This window comes from Apodemus sylvaticus, chromosome 23 (assembly GCF_947179515.1).
Source record: "Apodemus sylvaticus chromosome 23, mApoSyl1.1, whole genome shotgun sequence".
NCBI lineage: Eukaryota > Metazoa > Chordata > Mammalia > Rodentia > Muridae > Apodemus > Apodemus sylvaticus.
Window position 1 is genome coordinate 7146813 of NC_067494.1, and position 18276 is coordinate 7165088.

General features: G+C 41.4%; 1 protein-coding gene across 1 annotated transcript in view; it reads left to right on the forward strand.

Moving 5' to 3' along the window:
- Positions 1-16260, forward strand: part of Lama2 (laminin subunit alpha 2) — a 606823-nt gene extending 590563 nt beyond the window's left edge. The window contains 7 exon segments of the mRNA XM_052169299.1: positions 3885-3997; positions 4295-4484; positions 6402-6557; positions 7814-7967; positions 10436-10566; positions 12955-13177; positions 15820-16260. Coding sequence (XP_052025259.1) covers positions 3885-3997; positions 4295-4484; positions 6402-6557; positions 7814-7967; positions 10436-10566; positions 12955-13177; positions 15820-15977 — 1125 coding nt within the window. The 3' untranslated portion in view covers positions 15978-16260.
- The last annotated feature ends 2016 nt before the right edge of the window (positions 16261-18276 follow it).

The window sequence follows — 18276 nt, forward strand, 5'->3', positions numbered from 1 at the left end:
CTTTCACATTTTCAGGGAGAACACAAGTACTGGGGGCCCCTGGATACTGAAACGTGTTCTCTTTGTAAGCAATTTCAAACTCGGGCATGAAATGCTTCTTAGGTCTTGTTTTCCAACATTTCAAGTTGAAATTTTTAAACTCATCACGGGTTAATCTTGGTGGCAGGAACATCTACCCACAAGCCCCGTATCTGCTGACAGATGGGAGTCGTCCTTCTTGTCCATATTTTCCTTCCTCACACTCTTCGCCCCTAACCCTGGCAGCAGCTTATAGTGAAGAGAAAGCATTTGCTATGCTTCAAGCTAATTGAAAAGTATCCTGGGAAAAGCCCTGCCCTGTGAAATGGATATGTCAATCCTGTGGTTATATGTAGTCTGCCATCCTAGATTTGACTGTATTTCCGACATGTTATTGTATCTCACAGCACTGGAGTCTAGCAGTCCCTTGTACTATCCCCCCTCCCCCCATTATTTAGCCCATTACGATCTGGTGAGAAAGACATCCCTGCGTATTGTTTGTGGATATTACTCATCTAGAATGATGGGTATGGAGCTGATAAGCACCTGGGCTTACCAATACAGAAATGTATCAATGTGTTCGAACGGGATAATTTTGGCTGCAGCATTGATTCGAACCTTTTTGATAAGCACAGCCCACGGGGATCGGCATACAACAGGTTAGCTGTATTTCTTTTATATGAATCTTGCTGGAAAGTTGAACGTGGCACTTCCAGATTCTGGTAGAAATGAAGAGTTCTGATAAGGTTCTTAGGAAATTGAAGAGAATCGAGCTGAGAAGGAAGACAAACAGAGCAAGAGAGAGAGCGGTCCCTATAGCAACAGGAGTGCCAGCATGCTAAACGCTACATACAGTCGAAGCCATAGGATAAATCACCTGGCCACTGACATGTATTTAAAGGGGAAATGCATTCTCCACACCCCAAGTGGCCTCCGTCTTATGGCATATCCCTGTAAATGACCAGTTCCACCAAAGACCTCACATCCACGGAGTTAGCATGATTCAGTGTCTCAGCAAACACAGCAGCAAACACCGAATATGTACATCAGGACATCAAAGCCGGTGTTGAAAAAGTACCTACTTAGTATTCACCCACAAAGATCACCTAAGGCAAGCATCAGATGGGACTTTAGCCCACACTTATTGGCGGGATCATTGACTCATGAAGGAAGGAAATTACACAATTTTTAGCAAGACTCATCACTTGCTGCTTGTAAATGCGGTTGAAATCTCTGGTCTCCAGCTGTCTAAACTCAAGAGTCCACTTACCAAGAATCAAACAGTGCCTTGAATTCGGTAACGTATTTCCGAGTGTCAGTACTGCACCAGAATTAGAAATGACCACTGCTTTATTCTGACCTGAATGTTTAGCAGAAGGGAAAGGTTTGCTGGGACGACCGACCCCTCTCCTTGTGACTGTGACTCCAGGGAGCAAGGCTTCCTTTCAAGCTACTTCAGAGAGAATACACGACTCCAGTAGGGCCCCCACATCCCTATGTGCCTCAGAATTGTCATCTGCAAAAGCAGAAACAAACCATCCTGTCCTTTATACCCTTTCCCGTGTGCTACATGTTTTATGAAGCGTCACCACCAGATGGCAGAAGTGTAACATGTTGAGATTGATGAGAGTCTATTGAGGCTGATTTTTTTTAAAATTACTATTATTGCCGCTGTTGTTTTAGTATTTTTCAGAGATTATTGCTTCCAAAACAAAGGAAACATTTCCCTTTAAATACATGTCTTGTGCCTAGAAGTGACGCTTAATCAGGCTCCTCTTGTCAATGTGAGTGTGCTATGTATTGATACAGGAGTCAATCAATGGCCCTAGACTAAATCCTGTCTCTTCCAACTGAATGTGTTTCTGAAATGACTGTCTAGAAAATCTGATGATATGTTCAAGGTGTGGGGGATTGCTGCTCAGCTGTGGACCTGTTCAATACCTCTCCAGTTTACCAACCAGCAAAGACATGGTGTTCAGCTATCACATGACATTCAAATGAAGCTGCCCACAATAAAATACCTGTTATTCACAACGGCCATTTGACCATTCTACCAGCCATATTAGGATATGACTTATATTAGCATATTATTTGGTGGATGTCTAAGTGGCTGTGGGAGCACGAACAGCAGCATTACCGACAGGTAGATTTCCTAAGCCGGATTCCATTACTGTTCCCTGATTCCACGGCATCTGTTAACGCGTTCTGTGTCTGTTTTTTTTCCCCCGGAGGTAAAGGTTTAGAGATGTTTTAGTGAAATTCTGTCCTCAAGAACTGACAACACATAGAATTCTCTTGGACAATTCTAAGGACGGCTACTGCAGTATTCGCTGAGAATGATTCTTGTTCTATTAATAGCCTTTGAGAGCCAGAACATTAAGCCACCAAAGGCTTTCTTTCCATTTGGGCTTTCTTTGTTGGCCATGTAATAGCAAAGGCATTGCTGTGTGTTGTGAATAGATCATCCTGCCCTGCCCACTGGGCTTTTACATAGATGTATGAATTTTAGCCAGGTCTTTTTGTAACTGACCATCTCCTGGGAGGCGCAAAAAAAAAAAAAAAAAAAAAAAAAAAAAAAAAAAAAAAAAGGAACTACCTCCATAAAGACCAATTTTATAGCTTTCCTGAAACACTTTTAAGCCCTTTTACCTGCTGTGTCATAATATAGGTCGCTTTTGACCAAGCTCGAGATAAAAAAGAATGAGGCTTTTCCTTGTATAAAGACATCCTGAGTGCTGGTGAGTCGAGTCTGAGGTACTCCTCACCAAAAGCTTGCCCTAGGCTCTTCGAGAGTGAGGACCTGCCTCCTCAGCACTGGCTTTGGCTGCCTCCCTCGCGCAGCGATTAAACTCAGACTCAGATCTGAAAAGCAGATGCGTTCGTGCAAGGGTGCATGTTTTCATTATGAATTCTCACACACCGCAGGTCCTAAACGACTTCATCAGCCATCTGTACACCCAGCTAGCCCGTGAAAACAGAAAGTAGGGAGACGGCTTGTGGCTTTGTCATTTGAAGAGCTATTTCCTGAGCTGTGCATTATAATCCAAGTCACCAGGATTGGTTATGTGATTGGTGAGGCTGTGTGCAAAGCGAAAATGCAGGGCCCCTTTGTCAAACATCATTACAAATTTCCAGGTGGTGACAGCATGGCATTAGTGCAAGTGACTGCACATCTGTGTACCTAGCTGTCCCGCTCAAGCACCCTAGGAAGCTGATCTTTGAACAGCAGCTAGGGAAATGGTGTATGGTGGGTTGCATTTAAAAAAAAAAAAGAAAGAAAGAAAGAGAAAACCACACGTGCTGGTTGCTTAGCAACTAGCTAAGGCCCTGAGTGGGCTGACTTGCAGGTTTTAAGATACACCATCTTGAAATTCTGAATTTACAGCAACCTTCCAGTGGACTGATAATTTCCAAGGAAAAATATTATGGTGGGAAATGGAAATGGCGAGGAGAGGAAGAACACATTTTTCTATTCTTATCATCCAAGTAGCTAACCCATAATTCTCCCTGGTCCATCTTCTAAGAATAAAACTCCTCATCAGCAAAGTAAATGTGGAAAAGAATTTGCAATTTCCCCAGAAATATAAACAATGGTTTCCTTATAGAGGAAGGAAAATACAAATGTATCCATACATCTTTTTAACACATTCCTTTAGCAATTCCAAGACATTACTAAGGAAAGCTCGTTGGAATTCACTGAGCAGTTCATAAGAACCCACTGTTCTGAAGATTAATAAGAGGTGGGTCTTAGTGTTATGGAATTCTGCATCCTTCAAGGTCAGGAAGGGAATACATGAGAACACTCCGACAGCAACAGTGCCTGTGTATTGGTCATGATCTCACCTCCTGTCCTTGGTATTTCTCAGGGCCCTTGTGCTGCAGAATCAGAACCACCTCTTCTGACAGGGAGCAAGCAGTTTGGGCTTTCCAGAAACAGCCACATTGCTATTGCTTTTGATGACACCAAAGTTAAAAACCGGTATGTATTATTCCACAACGAGGCACAAGAACTGCTGAATATTCACATTTAATCAAGTTTAATCAGTTATGTGTGAAATTCCTAGTGTTAGAGATTTGTTTTTTTTTTAATTCACTGAGTAAAGTAAAAAATAGAATTCTGTCTGCCTTGAACTCAAGTGTAGAAGATTCATAACCCTAGACAGTCCCTCTGCCTCAGATTTTCTATCTTTCGTATGCATCCTTGCAGAAAACCACTCTCTTGTAGCCTAACGATGCTCTCGGTCTTCTGTTTTCCTTCCACGTTTGTATTTTGCAGGCTCACCGTTGAGCTGGAGGTGCGGACCGAAGCTGAATCAGGCTTGCTCTTTTACATGGCCCGGGTCAATCATGCTGATTTTGCTACCGTTCAGCTGAGGAATGGCTTCCCCTACTTCAGTTATGATTTGGGGAGTGGGAACACAAGCACCATGATCCCCACAAGAATCAATGATGGCCAGTGGCACAAGGTAACAGTCCCAGCACGCAGGTAGTCTTCTAAGAAGGGTCCTAGAGATAGCCCTGGACTGTCCCCCCCTGATAGAACTGTTGTGCCAACACAGACCCTAACTCTAGAATTACAGAACTGTGGCAGAGACGAGGCAAACGGTCAGAGGTGTGTAGATAAGTCATAGCTTGGGAACATGTCTAGATGTGAGTAGCTTTCTAATTCATCACTTAAGGGCTTATCGTGATACTACAGAGTCCTGCCATTGGTGATGGAATTGTGGCTCCTAAGCAACTGTCCACAACCAGGCTCAGGCCATTACAGATGGTTCCATCAGTTTAACTGCGAATGAGAAGACCATAGAATGCTTTCATCATAAGGCCTCATACTCAGCTTAGAGAAACAATGTTTGTTCCAAGACTGTGCACTCTTCTCTACTGAGAAAACAATATGTGGCCAAAGTGTAAGCTGGAAACATGAAGATGGGCCCTAAAGCTAAGCCCTCACCCGAGTACACACTGATCTGAAATCAGGAGACCAAGTATAGTGTCCCCAAGGCACCATTTCCACCAAAAGCCATTAGCAGCAACTTTAAACGTTGGCCTTACACCCAGAACCTGGCGCTATTGTGGGCACAGAAGGCTCATTTGCCAATTTACTCCTCTTTGGCATCACTGCAGGTAGATCAATATGTGGACTGATTAAAATAAACTCTTGAAATTTGTCTCTGCACCTGTGATAGCCTATTAAGTAAAGTTTCCCTAGGTAGACCAATAAAAAGTTTAATTTTCAGAGTGCAATATTATTAGATGTTGGATTTGATATATTAACCTGCTTTGGCTTGTCATTTTGAAGAGAGAGCCAACAAATGGAAGAAAATAGAATTACAATATAAACCTCAAGCCAATCAGTTTGTTACCCTGGAAATAAGACATTAGATCTTTTGAGCTTGGGGAAAAAATGTAGCAGATGAGGCTCCTGGTCAGAGAGATTTTTGTCAGTTTTGTCTGTCCTCCGGTTAATAGAAGAGTAAATACAACACTTAAGGGGGAAAAGTAGACATATTGATGGACCACCAAGTTGAGATTAGGAAAGGCAATTTATGTAGGATAATTAGCCTTCAGAATAAGGACAGATTTCATTTGTTAAAAACAACAACAACAACCCTGTTTCCTAAATTAAAATAGATGTGTTTAAAATGTGGTACTATACTGTTGTAATCCTGCTGTAACTTGTTTTCCCAGCACTCCTACGCCCTACATCATCCTGTGACAAAATGCCCATTCCTCAGACCTCACATTTCCTCCCACTCTTGTCATGAGTTTACAGATCTTAGGTTTATATCTTCCTCCCTGACTTCAGACCAGTCAGTTGCTGCAGGAATAGCATTGCTCCTCCCCCGCCCTGATCTTCCCACCTGTAATGTTGCACAAGAAGGGCAACTATACATAAGTGAGATTGTTTTAGGAGCCCCGTCTCATCCAAATTAACACAGTTCTAAAGGTGGAGCTGGAAACCTAGCTCAGTAATGCATACTCATACCAGTGCTGGAGACACTGGGGTGATAGGGTCTTGAGTTTGGAGCCAACCTAGGCTATATAATAAGACCTTGCTTCAGGAATCATGATTATAATAATCAAGACATGAATTTTGCAGCTCTCTTAGCTCAAGGTGGAGCTGTCAGTCTACAAAATTCCTCATGGCACATCTACTTCTGAGGGATATATCCACTAAGCTATGTTTGAAATTTTATCTAAACCTTAGGAAAAAAAATGCATTCAAAGGCAGTATTGATATGCTTTATAAAACACATTTACCTTCGCTCATATTATAGACTTAGCACTTAAGTGGTAACATTTTTCCTTGGAACTACTAGGAAAATTCTTTGTCTTCTGGCTTTGTTCAAGATTGACATTGATGATGTCTCCTCATTTTGTAGATTAAGATTTCGAGAGTTAAGCAGGAGGGAATTCTTTATGTAGATGATGCCTCCAACCAAACCATCAGTCCCAAGAAAGCTGACATCCTGGATGTTGTAGGGATTCTGTATGTCGGTGGATTGCCAATCAACTATACCACACGCAGAATTGGTCCAGTGAGTGTCTAATTCCTTGTTGGTTATTTGGTAGGGTTGGTGACTTGTGTGTGTGTGTGTGTGTGTGTGTGTGTGTGTGTGTGTGAGAGAGAGAGAGAGAGAGAGAGAGAGAGAGAGAGACAGAGACAGAGACAGAGACAGAGACATAGCCTTTATATTGTGGTAGGCTTTAAACAGTATATGAGGCCACTTCCTAACCTTCATGCTGGTTAATCTGCTTCCTGCCGCTAATCCCTAGTTACTACTTAACTAAATTCTATTCTCTACCTTGGCTGCTCTGAACTCAGTTTGGCGGCCGCCTGGGCTGTCCTCTCCTGGATCCTTGCATGGTGGCGATGTCTCTCAGCCCTCCTCTCTTCTCAGGCATGGTGGATCTTCCTCTCTTCTTGTCCCCGACCCAGAAATTCTCAAAACCCACTTCTGTCTGTCCTCTCAGCTGTTGACATCTTTACTTACCAATCAGAACCAACAGAAGGCAGGTTCCAGAAAGCTATGTGCAGACGCTTGTATAAGAAGTTTTAGCGGGAAATATAATTAGCATCCATAATACAAGCAGCTTCACTTCTCTACTTGATTAGCAAGTGTCATTGTAGATCTCTCTCTCTCTCTCTCAGTCCTGTGTGTTTGTATGAATAATACAAATCACACTTTTTATAGCTATGGAATATATTACCTACCTATCAAAAATAAGAGTCTGGTGTCATAGTAGCTAAAATGATCAACTTAATTTCCAAAGCCAATGGACTATAGTGGATCAGAGGATAGGGTTAAGTTGGTTCTAAATTCCATCATCCCTAAAATATTCTATACAAACTTCCATGTTTTGTACATGTATTTTCTTAGGGGAGTGACGATTAGGTTTTTGTTCCAAAGACAGTAGAACTGATCCAAATTTAATTGTCTTTTTTTTTTAGTAGAAATTGAAATAAATCATAACTGAATGCATTGATAGGAAAGTTAACAAATTATTCACAGAAATATGAAATCAGGAAATATGAGATGAATCAAAAGTTACCATCCTTAGAGCTCACCACTGTAGTGAAGGTAGTGGTCCCAGCTACTTGTATCCTGACAGACAAGTTTGATGTTGGATTTCTGTCTCCTGTGCTATGAAGTCTGGGGTACAGAGCTTTGACATATGTTCTAGGACAACTAGCTAATGACTGTGTGCAGTGTACCCCACAGGTGGTTATACTGCACATAGAGGCACAGCACTGCTAAATTTGGCTTCTGTTCCTTCTGACCTGACTGCTCAGGTGACCTACAGCCTGGATGGCTGTGTTAGGAATCTTCACATGGAACAAGCCCCTGTTAATCTGGACCAGCCTACCTCCAGTTTTCATGTCGGGACATGCTTTGCAAATGCAGAGAAGGGAACTTACTTTGATGGAACCGGTTTTGCTAAAGCAGGTAAGCTACTTCTGCTTCCTTTTTGTTAAATATTCATGACATATAAATGCTGACTGTGTCAAAAAAAGGATAGTTCCACAGGGTCCCGAGCTATTATTCTTCATTTAATGCAAACGTTAGCTTCTATAACTAACAAAACTACATCTAAAATATTCACATATGGTTAATGGGGGCGGGGCTCTAGTTGAATGGTAAAGCACACACGGCTAGCATGATTGAGGCCCTAAGTTCTGTCTTTAAGAGCCAAAGCAAACCAACACCTATGACAAAAATTCATGTGAGTGTTTCTGATAAAATCTTGTAAGGAAAAACATTAAGTAATAGGAAGAAAGTTTATTTGGAGAGTCTGTGCTATTTCCTTCACTGGAGAAAAATGGCAGCAAAATGAACCTAACTACAGGAAAAGCCTCACATGGAATGTTCGCCTTTATATTGTTCTCTGTCTGACTTTTGGAAGATGAGATGCCATCTTTCATTCTTCCTTTAAAGATCCTCTCAGGAGGGTTCCATTTCCTCTCTCTCTCTCTCTCTCTCTCTCTCTCTCTCTTCTCTCTCCCTCTCTCTCCCTCCCTCTCTCTCTCTCTCTCTCTCTCTCTCTCTCTCACACACACACACACACACACACACACACACACACAAACACCTACATACACACAGGTACAATGGTACCCATTTGTTGTTGATAGTGACAAAAGATACCATTATGCTTGGCATAATTGGAAAGTTATCACTTTCCAATATAGGTCTGCATTACTGAAATTGAACATCACATTGAGAAGTAATATCTGTTCACATAAAACCCCTTGTGTTAGCTTCAAGAGAATATTCAGGACCATGAGTCCCACATATTTGTTCATTAGGAAAAAAAATAAGTAACAGGTAATGTGTGAATGCTAATTATAAGAAATGGGAAAATAAGATGTAATTTCTGCCTTCAGAAGTATATTATCAGTAATAAAAATTCAATTTTGGAAGAAATAAAAAAAAGTAATAGTAATTTTTTAAACACTGTAAAATATACACAGTGCTCTGCAGATTTACAAGGAAGATTGATTTTGTTTGGAAGTCAGAAAAGCTTTTATGGAGAAACAGATATTTGAGCAAAGCTTTATTATACGAGCTGAATACTTCGATACAGAGTTGAGAACCATACATTAGAATCCTCTAACACAGGCTAGGGCAGAACCCCACCTCTGCAGAGGCAGAATTCTGAAAAACAGGGATATGTCAGATGTGGAAACACTGGAAGCTATGACATCACCCAAACGTCATGTCATGTGCTATGAAAGTCAAAAAAAAAGTTCCCTGAGCTTTCTGCATATCCACAAGTGGCTCTGATGCCATCTCTTATCCAGGCTTAATGCCCGGCTTCAGCTACTGTGGCTGATGGGTTCGCTTGTCATCCTACCTACTCTTGGTATTAGACCAAAAACAGGAACAGCAATAATTACGTCTCCAATTTCCAACAGCTCTTCAACTCACAGCAGAATACAATTTACATAAGACTTGGATGGTCAGAACTGCAGGTTACTTTGGTGGAAATGGTACACATTCAATATAAGAGCAATCTCTGTTCTTAAAAGCCATCCGGCCACCCAATCTCAGGATATCATCTCGCCTCACCACTGCTTCTTCAGCAGAAGCACCTTACGTCATTCCTTTCTCCACTTTACCTCTCGCTTACCATTTTATTTTCCAGAACAGTTCAGCCCTTCTACCCTTAAATTTTTGCTTTAAATCTATCCAACCTTTTCCATGCAAACTCATCAAGATTCACGGAGAGCAAAAAGTCCAACACATCATAAGCACCACCCTTCACTCAGAACAGTTGTGGTCATTGGTGGCATTTATGGCCCACCTGGTAAATAGAACGCATAGATAGAACTTTCGATAGTGCTTTCCCAAATATTCTGTGGGTAGTTCATTTAGTCTTAGCTGTTCTTAGGAAAGCATTTTATTGCTAAATGAAATATCTTCATGTCTTATATAAGGCCTAAATCTATGAGTCAAATGCTAAAATGTCTAATGGAAAAATTAGCTGGATTAAATAGAAAAGATTATGTCCTAGAATCTTTCCATAAAAAATTACGTTTGCAACCTTTAATATAGTAAGATATTTAGGACTGTCTGAACTCCCTCCAATCACTGCAGTACCATTTAGAGTGTCTCAATGAAATTTTACTGTGCATTTATTGAAATGCTTTCCTTAGTGCAGCAGACTTTGGAAATCCTCGTACCAGACTTCGAGAGCCCTCGATTCAGTCCTAGCGTGTGCTCATTCATTTGCTTATCTAACTATTTAAGCTCCACTGTGTGCCAGATTCCTAGGCAGTACCAAGAGTAAAACTATGAGCAGTATGAAGTCCTGGCCTCCTGCATCAGCAACCAAGAGTGTCAAGTACACAGCTGGGGAAGCCACAGATTGAAATTAATTTGCCCTGAACTCTAATCAATAATTTTTTCCACAGTTGGTGGGTTCAAAGTTGGATTGGACCTTCTTGTGGAATTTGAATTCCGTACCACGAGACCCACTGGAGTCCTCCTGGGAGTCAGCAGTCAGAAGATGGATGGAATGGGTATTGAAATGATCGACGAGAAGGTAAGTGAATGTCTAAATGTTCTGTCCTGACACTGGTGTCCCCACTCAAAGCTCTGGTTTGAGGTCTTGCCAGTTTCTTCACTGCAAGAGAGCTAGGTTCCACCCTCTTATCCTTCCGGGTCATCACAATCTGTGTACACTTTTATCATACCCATCCTGTCCTCTGGCCATACTTTAACTGTGTCAATCCTACTGCACCACAGCTATATTGACCAACATTGTCCAAGTAGTTTCGGATGCCCAGATTTCAGTGTGACTGACGCTCCAAGGACATCTCCGTCTATATATCTAGTCTACAAAATTACTGGTGCAGTGGGAAACGAGGTGGTTCAGGTCATCTGAAATCAGCCTACCTGTTACATCACTAAAACCAGCAACATACCAGTTTCACTTACAAGCACTCAAGATACTTTCCCCAAATAAGCAAACATAGACGAATGTACAACCAATAACCTAATCATAATAAATACCTCATTATCCACAGACAGCAACCTGTAGGGAGATGAGGTGATTGTGTTTTACAATGTAGAAAGCAGCTTAAAAGAGGAGAATAAACAAGAAATTTCACAGATTTTCTAACTGGTTCATTCATGAAGATTGCGCTCTCAGTATACTTATATTTCCCACCTTGGGGCATCAATGCTGCTCAAGAGACATGATCTAAAACAAACCTTCCTTGACATTCTCTCCTTGTTGCTCAAACCATCCCATAAGCAACAGAAAAAACATCCAGGTGCTTACAGGTAAAAACGATGAGCAAATGAACAGATAGACAAAATTTCCCAGTTTTGTTTGACTGCTCAAAGCCTACGTTCTGCACACCTCCTCTCCACTTTCCCTGGCTTGTGTGTTGTCTTTTTCCTTTTGTGTTTTACTCTGTCATGTGATTTTTCCATCAGGCTCTTCCTAGAATAAAATGTCATTTTTACAAACCCTACTCTGTGTCCCAAACACTAATATTTACAATACTATATATTTTGCAAACATCACCTAGCCCCATTAATCTTTCTTAAACAAAACATGTATTTCATCCACCTTGTCAGGTATACTGCCTAGCTGACTAATGTTTTTAATATTTCAACATGTTCCTTTTCTTCACAAGCTTCAAAAGAATTCTAATGTCTCAGATTTCAGGGCTCTTGCCATGTTCCTAAAAACCAGATTTTTCTCATTATAACAAAAACTTTTAATCAAGTTTTTCCTTGTTGGGAATTTAACTGGCCTTCTGGCTCGGGTCTTTGGCACCTGTGACATGAAACATACCCCACCAAAAAGTAATTTATGTAACTCTTCAATCCTGTATATAAAATGAAAACCATGCAGGAGAAAGCAAAACACAATTAAAGCATTTCAAAAGCTTAAATCTATAAACAACACTTTAAAATATTATTTGAAAGGCCGTTAATGAGTGGCCTGAAGCAGCATCTCCTAAGAAAGTTTTGTGAGGTTCACCAAGAACCCTCGTACTCCAAAAAGATGAGGAGCCGAAAAGCTCTGGATGGATTAGGTTCTGTTTTGGTGCAGGACTCGAGTGTTTTGTTTTGTTTTTTTTTCTGAAACACTGCCACACACCTTGACAACGAACACAGGCAATGCCCAAGAGCAAAGAATGTGGCTTGTTCATAGGCCTCAAGCTTTAATTTTCCATTTCAACGTGTGTGTGTGTGTGTGTGTGTGCCCGCGCGGGCGAGCGAGCGCGCGCGCGCGCTCGTATGCAAACACACGTGCACACCTGTGCCCAAGTGTACACACACATAATGAAGGCCAGAGGACAGTGTGTAGTCCTGTTCCTGAGGAGCTGGCCAGCCACCTCACAGTTTGAGATATTATCTGTTGCTGTACTGAAATACAGTCGTGCCCGGTAAGCACGACGGCCAGGGAACCCCAATCTGCTTCCCTTATGCTGAGATCCTGAACCCATGATCATCCAGGTTTTTCCTCATTGGTTCTGGAGACCAAATTAAGAGCTTCAACTTAAGTTGAAACTAAGTACTTCAACCGCGCCCATGTCCTGTGAGGCTGACGTTTCCCACAAATTAATGGTAATCTAAAGTGCACCTTCCACGCCTCCCTCAAACTCTCCCAGAAACAACAGAAGAGTAAAACATCCAAGAACTCAGAGGCAAGGGTGAGCACGCGAGTAGATACGCAGAGTGGGGTACTTAAATAAATCAGCTGGTTCAAAGTATGTAGCGGCTGGCTTGTGTTTGCTGCATGCTGAGCGCTTTACTAAGTTAAGCTATTTCTGCAGACCAAACTCTGTCCAGGGTGTGAGAAGGCTGAATAGGACCGGTGTCCGCTTCCGCCTGTGACTCTCATTGCGTGGGAGGTAGCGCTCTCCTCTACTGAAGCCGCCTGTGTGTGACAGCTCATTTTCCTACTTCCCAGCTTTTGTTCCATGTGGATAATGGCGACGGCCGAATCACTGCGGTCTACGACGCTGGGATCCCAGGCCATATGTGCAATGGACGGTGGCACAAAGTCACTGCCAAGAAGATCAAGAACCGCCTGGAGCTGGTGGTCGATGGGAACCAGGTGGAGGTGCAGGGCCCAAAGTCAGCGTCCACCTCAGCAGACACAAACGACCCTGTTTTTGTTGGCGGTTTCCCAGGTGAGTGCTGGTTGTTCCCGCAAACATGCCCTTTGCTCTTCATGTTTGTGGTTTTAGACATTTATATTTGTATAAGCATGCACAGAAATGTGTTCTTAAGGCCACTTGCTTCTAAGTTTTAAAATCTCCTTCCATAAATAACACTTGGCCTAAAATTTCCAGTCTGTAAAATGAGAAGACCATTTATTTAAACCACATGGGACTGAAATTTTCATAATCACCCTCCCCCCAATTTTATCCAAGAGGAGGCTAAAGCTAAAGGAAATGAATTTGCCTTATAAAAGATATAAAGCGTTTAACAGCACTTGAAGCCAGGATTATGAGGTTTTTTATTTTTTTTCCTGGTTTTAAAACAAATGTATCAGAGGAATCATAAAATGCTATCCAACCTATTTCCTCTGGTTCTTGAATCCTCGAGGTTGAATGTAGCTAATTTCCCACATAGGTTATTAAAGAGTTTATATTCATATTACAAGGGAACCCAAGCAATAAATCTGTATCAAAAAACAAGCCATCAGTACATTAAATTCAGCATATGACGTTACCTAAGGAGCCAGGAGCAGGAGCGGCTCCTCTGCAAGTCTAGTTTCGTTTCGTCGTGAGCACTGGAGTGACAGACTCCTGGAGTCAACTTTCAGCATTTCGGAAGAAAAGCTTGTCATTGCAGAAGGGCTTTGTGTAAGAAAAGAGAGCATGCAGTCTTCTGCATAGGTTGACAGGACAAAAGATATTAGAGGGGGTGGACGGTCTCCTTCCAGAATTATTTTTGCCTTTTCCATTTTAAAAGTTGTATTATGTGCATGGGTGTTTTGTCTACACGTGTGTCTGTGCACAGTATGCGTGGCTGCCGCCTTGGAAAGCTAGAAGGCATTAGATTCCCTGGGGTTGGAATTAGAGTGGGAGGCATCCCTGTGGGTACTGGGAATTGAACACTGGTCCTCTGGAAAAGCAGTTAGTGCTCTTACTCACTGAGCCATCCGTCCAGGTCCGGCTTTTTGTTTGTTTGTTTGCTTGTTTGTTTGTTTTTAAATAGATCCACAACTGTGCATTGTTTTAAGCATTAATAAAATTTTAGAGCTATATAAATAAACACTTCTATCAGGAACAAACTCATACTATTTTGAGGGAGACAGTGCACCTCTCCGCCAACAGGCTATGAAACAAGATCATACCAAGGACCCAGCAGGCTTGACGAGAGAAGTTTCTCTGTTTACTGCTCTAGTTGGGGGCATAAACATGGGGAAACATGGCTGAAAACTGAGGCAGAGTAAACAATTGTGTGATAGCCAGTTTGATTCAAAGAATCCGGCAATTTATACTCTGAAGGTCAAGAAAAATCACATGAGTAAGGAATTCAACCACAAGGATAAGCAACACATGGCAGAAACACGTTTCCGTGTAAAAGGCCAGCTTAAACCTTTAGCTGAATGACACACAGCAGCAGGCAATAAAGAGTAATCTGAAATCAACTCACCCGTGTCCTCTACACCTGTGAGGAGCACAGCGACATTCCAAGAACAATCCATGTTATGAAGAAACCGAGGCTGCAAGATTCTTCCTGTTTCTGTAAGGTGTTCTCACAAGCACTCAGAATTCTCCTCACACAGTTCCATTCCTGAATTGTGCTGTAACAAGTAAGCCTTGTTAATTAAAAAGAGAATTCCATAAGCTCTCAACCAACAGAAACATCTTGGAGTTTTATTTTTGCAGAGTCAGAACTTCCCATGTTCAATTCACTATTAGAAGTATGCTATAACTTTCTTTGCCTCATTAACTACAACTGTATAAGATGTATTAGGAGGGTTGTTGTTATTTACTTGTGTCTTAGGGTTTCATTGCTGTGAGGAGACACCATGACCAAGGCATCTCTTCTAACGGAAAACATTTTGGGGGTGGCTTCCCGGTTCAGAGATCAGTCCATTATCCTCATAGTGGGAAGCGTGACAATGTCCGAGCAGGTGTGGTGCTATAAGGAAGAGCTCTACATTTTGATCAGAAGGCAGCCAAGTGGAGGTTCCTTCTGCACTGGGCAGAACTTGAGCCCCGGGAGACCTCAAAGCCCACCTACACAGTGACACACTCATTTCAACAAGATTATACCTTCTAATAGCGCCAATTCCCATGGGCCAAGCATATTCAAACAACCACAACTTCCTTCCTTATTTAGTAATTTTTAAAGCAGGTTTCTACTGTATATCTACCCTAGAACTTGGATTTGCCTTTTGCACCCAGTAATAGTAGTGCTGGTGCTATAGGCATGGACCATCATGCTTGGCTACAATTGGGTAGTTTGATTCTTTAACTTTAAATGTGTTTGTACCAAACCAAATTATTTGAAGTTTCCATACTCTATAATGTGACTCTTAAGAAGTTAACAATTCTCTCTAAGTCAGTTAGCAAGTTGCCAAGCAAAATCACACAGTTTACAATATACCTTGTTCCAAGTTAAAGCTCCAGTTAGAATCTGACTTGGAAATGTGATTGTGAGCATTTGATGTGACTGTGTGTCCAAAGTGAGGCTGAGGACAGAGTGGTCCTACCTGGTGGTAGCGTTCTTGTGCAGCGCACATAAGGCATCTGGGCTGGATTCCCAGCATTTATAAGGATGAGAAACAAAAGTGAATCCTCTTGTGTCTTTTCAGATGGGCTCAATCAGTTCGGCCTGACCACCAACATTAGGTTCCGAGGATGCATCCGATCTCTGAAGCTCACCAAAGGCACTGGGAAGCCGCTGGAGGTTAATTTTGCCAAGGCCCTGGAACTGAGGGGTGTTCAGCCTGTATCGTGCCCAGCTACCTAATAAAGATAAGTTCAATCCTGAGAAGAAGTCATCAAAACAAGTATATCAAGTTGAACAATATACACTCCTATCATATTAATACAACTAATGTGTGCATATATACATAAGATTCCTTCTACATTGTATCAGACGGTGATATTTCACACCACAGACTGAATTTTAATTCAAGTTCTATTTCAAGCTTATGATTATTAAACCAATTATTTCATTCTAAATAATTGCCTGTTTTGTATGATTTTAAAGATGAAAGGTAACTGAGCATGAAATGAATTTGCAACATGCCCTAAAGTCATCATTTGAAAACAAAATTAAAATAAACTCATATAATTTATGGATTCATCTTTAAAAAGAGACATCTATGAATACCTCTGCCATCCTCTTCCAAGTATGTTACCTTTGGCTTTGTGTTCAAGCCGCTGAGACAGAGTGGGTTTTGCACTTGTGATTGAGAGGCAATCAGGACCTCCAGTCCCTGTGTGTGCAAAAGCATTTGCCTAATCCAAGTTCATTATTAGAGTATTTAACTAGTGTTATAAGCGAATATCTTTTCACACTGGAAGTTAATACTATAGATCAGATTCAGTCCAGCGAGCTTGATTACTTGATTTTCTTGTTTGATAATGATTTATAGGCTTTGAGAGGAAGCCAGAGCCAGGCTGCAAAATGAGGCTTACAGATCCTGCTACTGTACTGAGATCGTGGACGCTAGCTTCATAAGAGGGAGTCCCAACCTACACTCAGATGGAGAGAAAGCATGCGGAACGCCATTTGTATTTATCAGGAGACAATCCGCCAGAAACTTCAAAGACATTTCTCCTTGAATCTTTCTGAGATGTATTCTGACCTCACAAATTCATCTCCTATTAAAAAATTGTCTTGTGTGTGTGTGTGTGTGTGTGTGTGTGTGTGTGAGAGAGAGAGAGAGAAAGAGAGAGAGAGAGAGAGAGAGAGAGAGAGAGAGAGAGAGAGAGAGAAAAACAGTCATCTTCAAAGGGGTGTGGAAACCAAGACTAGCCAGGATTTTTTTTCATCAAGTTTAAAAGGAAACATTTCAATCACCACCTTCAGAAGAAATCGTTGTGATTTAATAATTCAGAACAAGCAAAACATTGGTTCTCAACATTCCTAATGCTGCATCCCATTAATATTATGGTGACTCCCCACCATAAAATTGTCTTCATTGCTATTTCATAACTTCAACTTTGCTACTGTTATGAATCATAATGGGGATATCTGATATGCCACCCCTGTGAATGGGCCCTTTGACCCCCAGAGGGGTTGTGACCCACAGGTTGAGAAAGGCGAGGACATTTGACTCACTGTAGAACTCTGAGTTCCAGGAGAGTAAACTCCTGTTGATGTTATCCACCAGGGCAATGGAGGTGCTGTTTTCTTAACTGTGGTGGTGAGTACCCACCACACATTTCCACTTGTTCTGTAAGATTTTTCATGTCTTCATTCCATTGAAAATAATTCTCAACCTAAGCTCAGGTTTGAAAGCTATTTCCCGTGAAAGTTCAAAGAAAAAAGAAACTTATCAGATACAGCAGTTTTAATTTGGTCTAGAGTAGGAGGGTTTTAAGAATCCTTCCCAGGAAGAAAATCATTACTATTAAGAAAAAAAAAATCATGAACCAAGCCAACTGAGTTTTATAGTCATTTGAAATTCCTACTTGGTTATTTTCAAACACCTAAAAAAATTATATTGAGACTAGTTGCTTCTTAATCAGCCTTTAAGCCATTAAACTATTTGAAAGTCAGTGTGTCTTGAAAAGGCAACTATTACTTCTGCAGTGAACCTTGGCATAAATTACTGGATTTATTCTGGATACTAAGTGAGATAAACCCAAATAAAGATGCCTTCTGTAAATTAAAAAAAAAAAATCCCCTTTCCCTCAAGTTCTGCTCAGAATGATAAATAAATTTGAAAGCCAAGGGGCATGATTGACACTCTTATCATAAGTAAGTACCTCTGAAGCCAATTCTAGATAAGTGCCCGGGGAAGAGAAGTGGCCTCCGAGATGAATGCAGTGCCCTCCTATTCCAGCCAGGCATCAAACAAAAATTTTACATAAAGTTTGCCTGTACCATTTAAGCAATTATCCTGAGCATGGTCCTCTCACACCCACGCACCCAAGTCTACAACTGAGACTGAACGCTCAAGTCTCTTGCTGCCTCCATATTCCATTGGGTGGAACTCAAGGGTAGTCTGAAGTGTGACTATGAGCTACAAGTTCTGAGATAGTACAGTTTTCCACGATGGTCCCAGAAAAGCAGCTGTGAGGGCAGAATTCAGTCT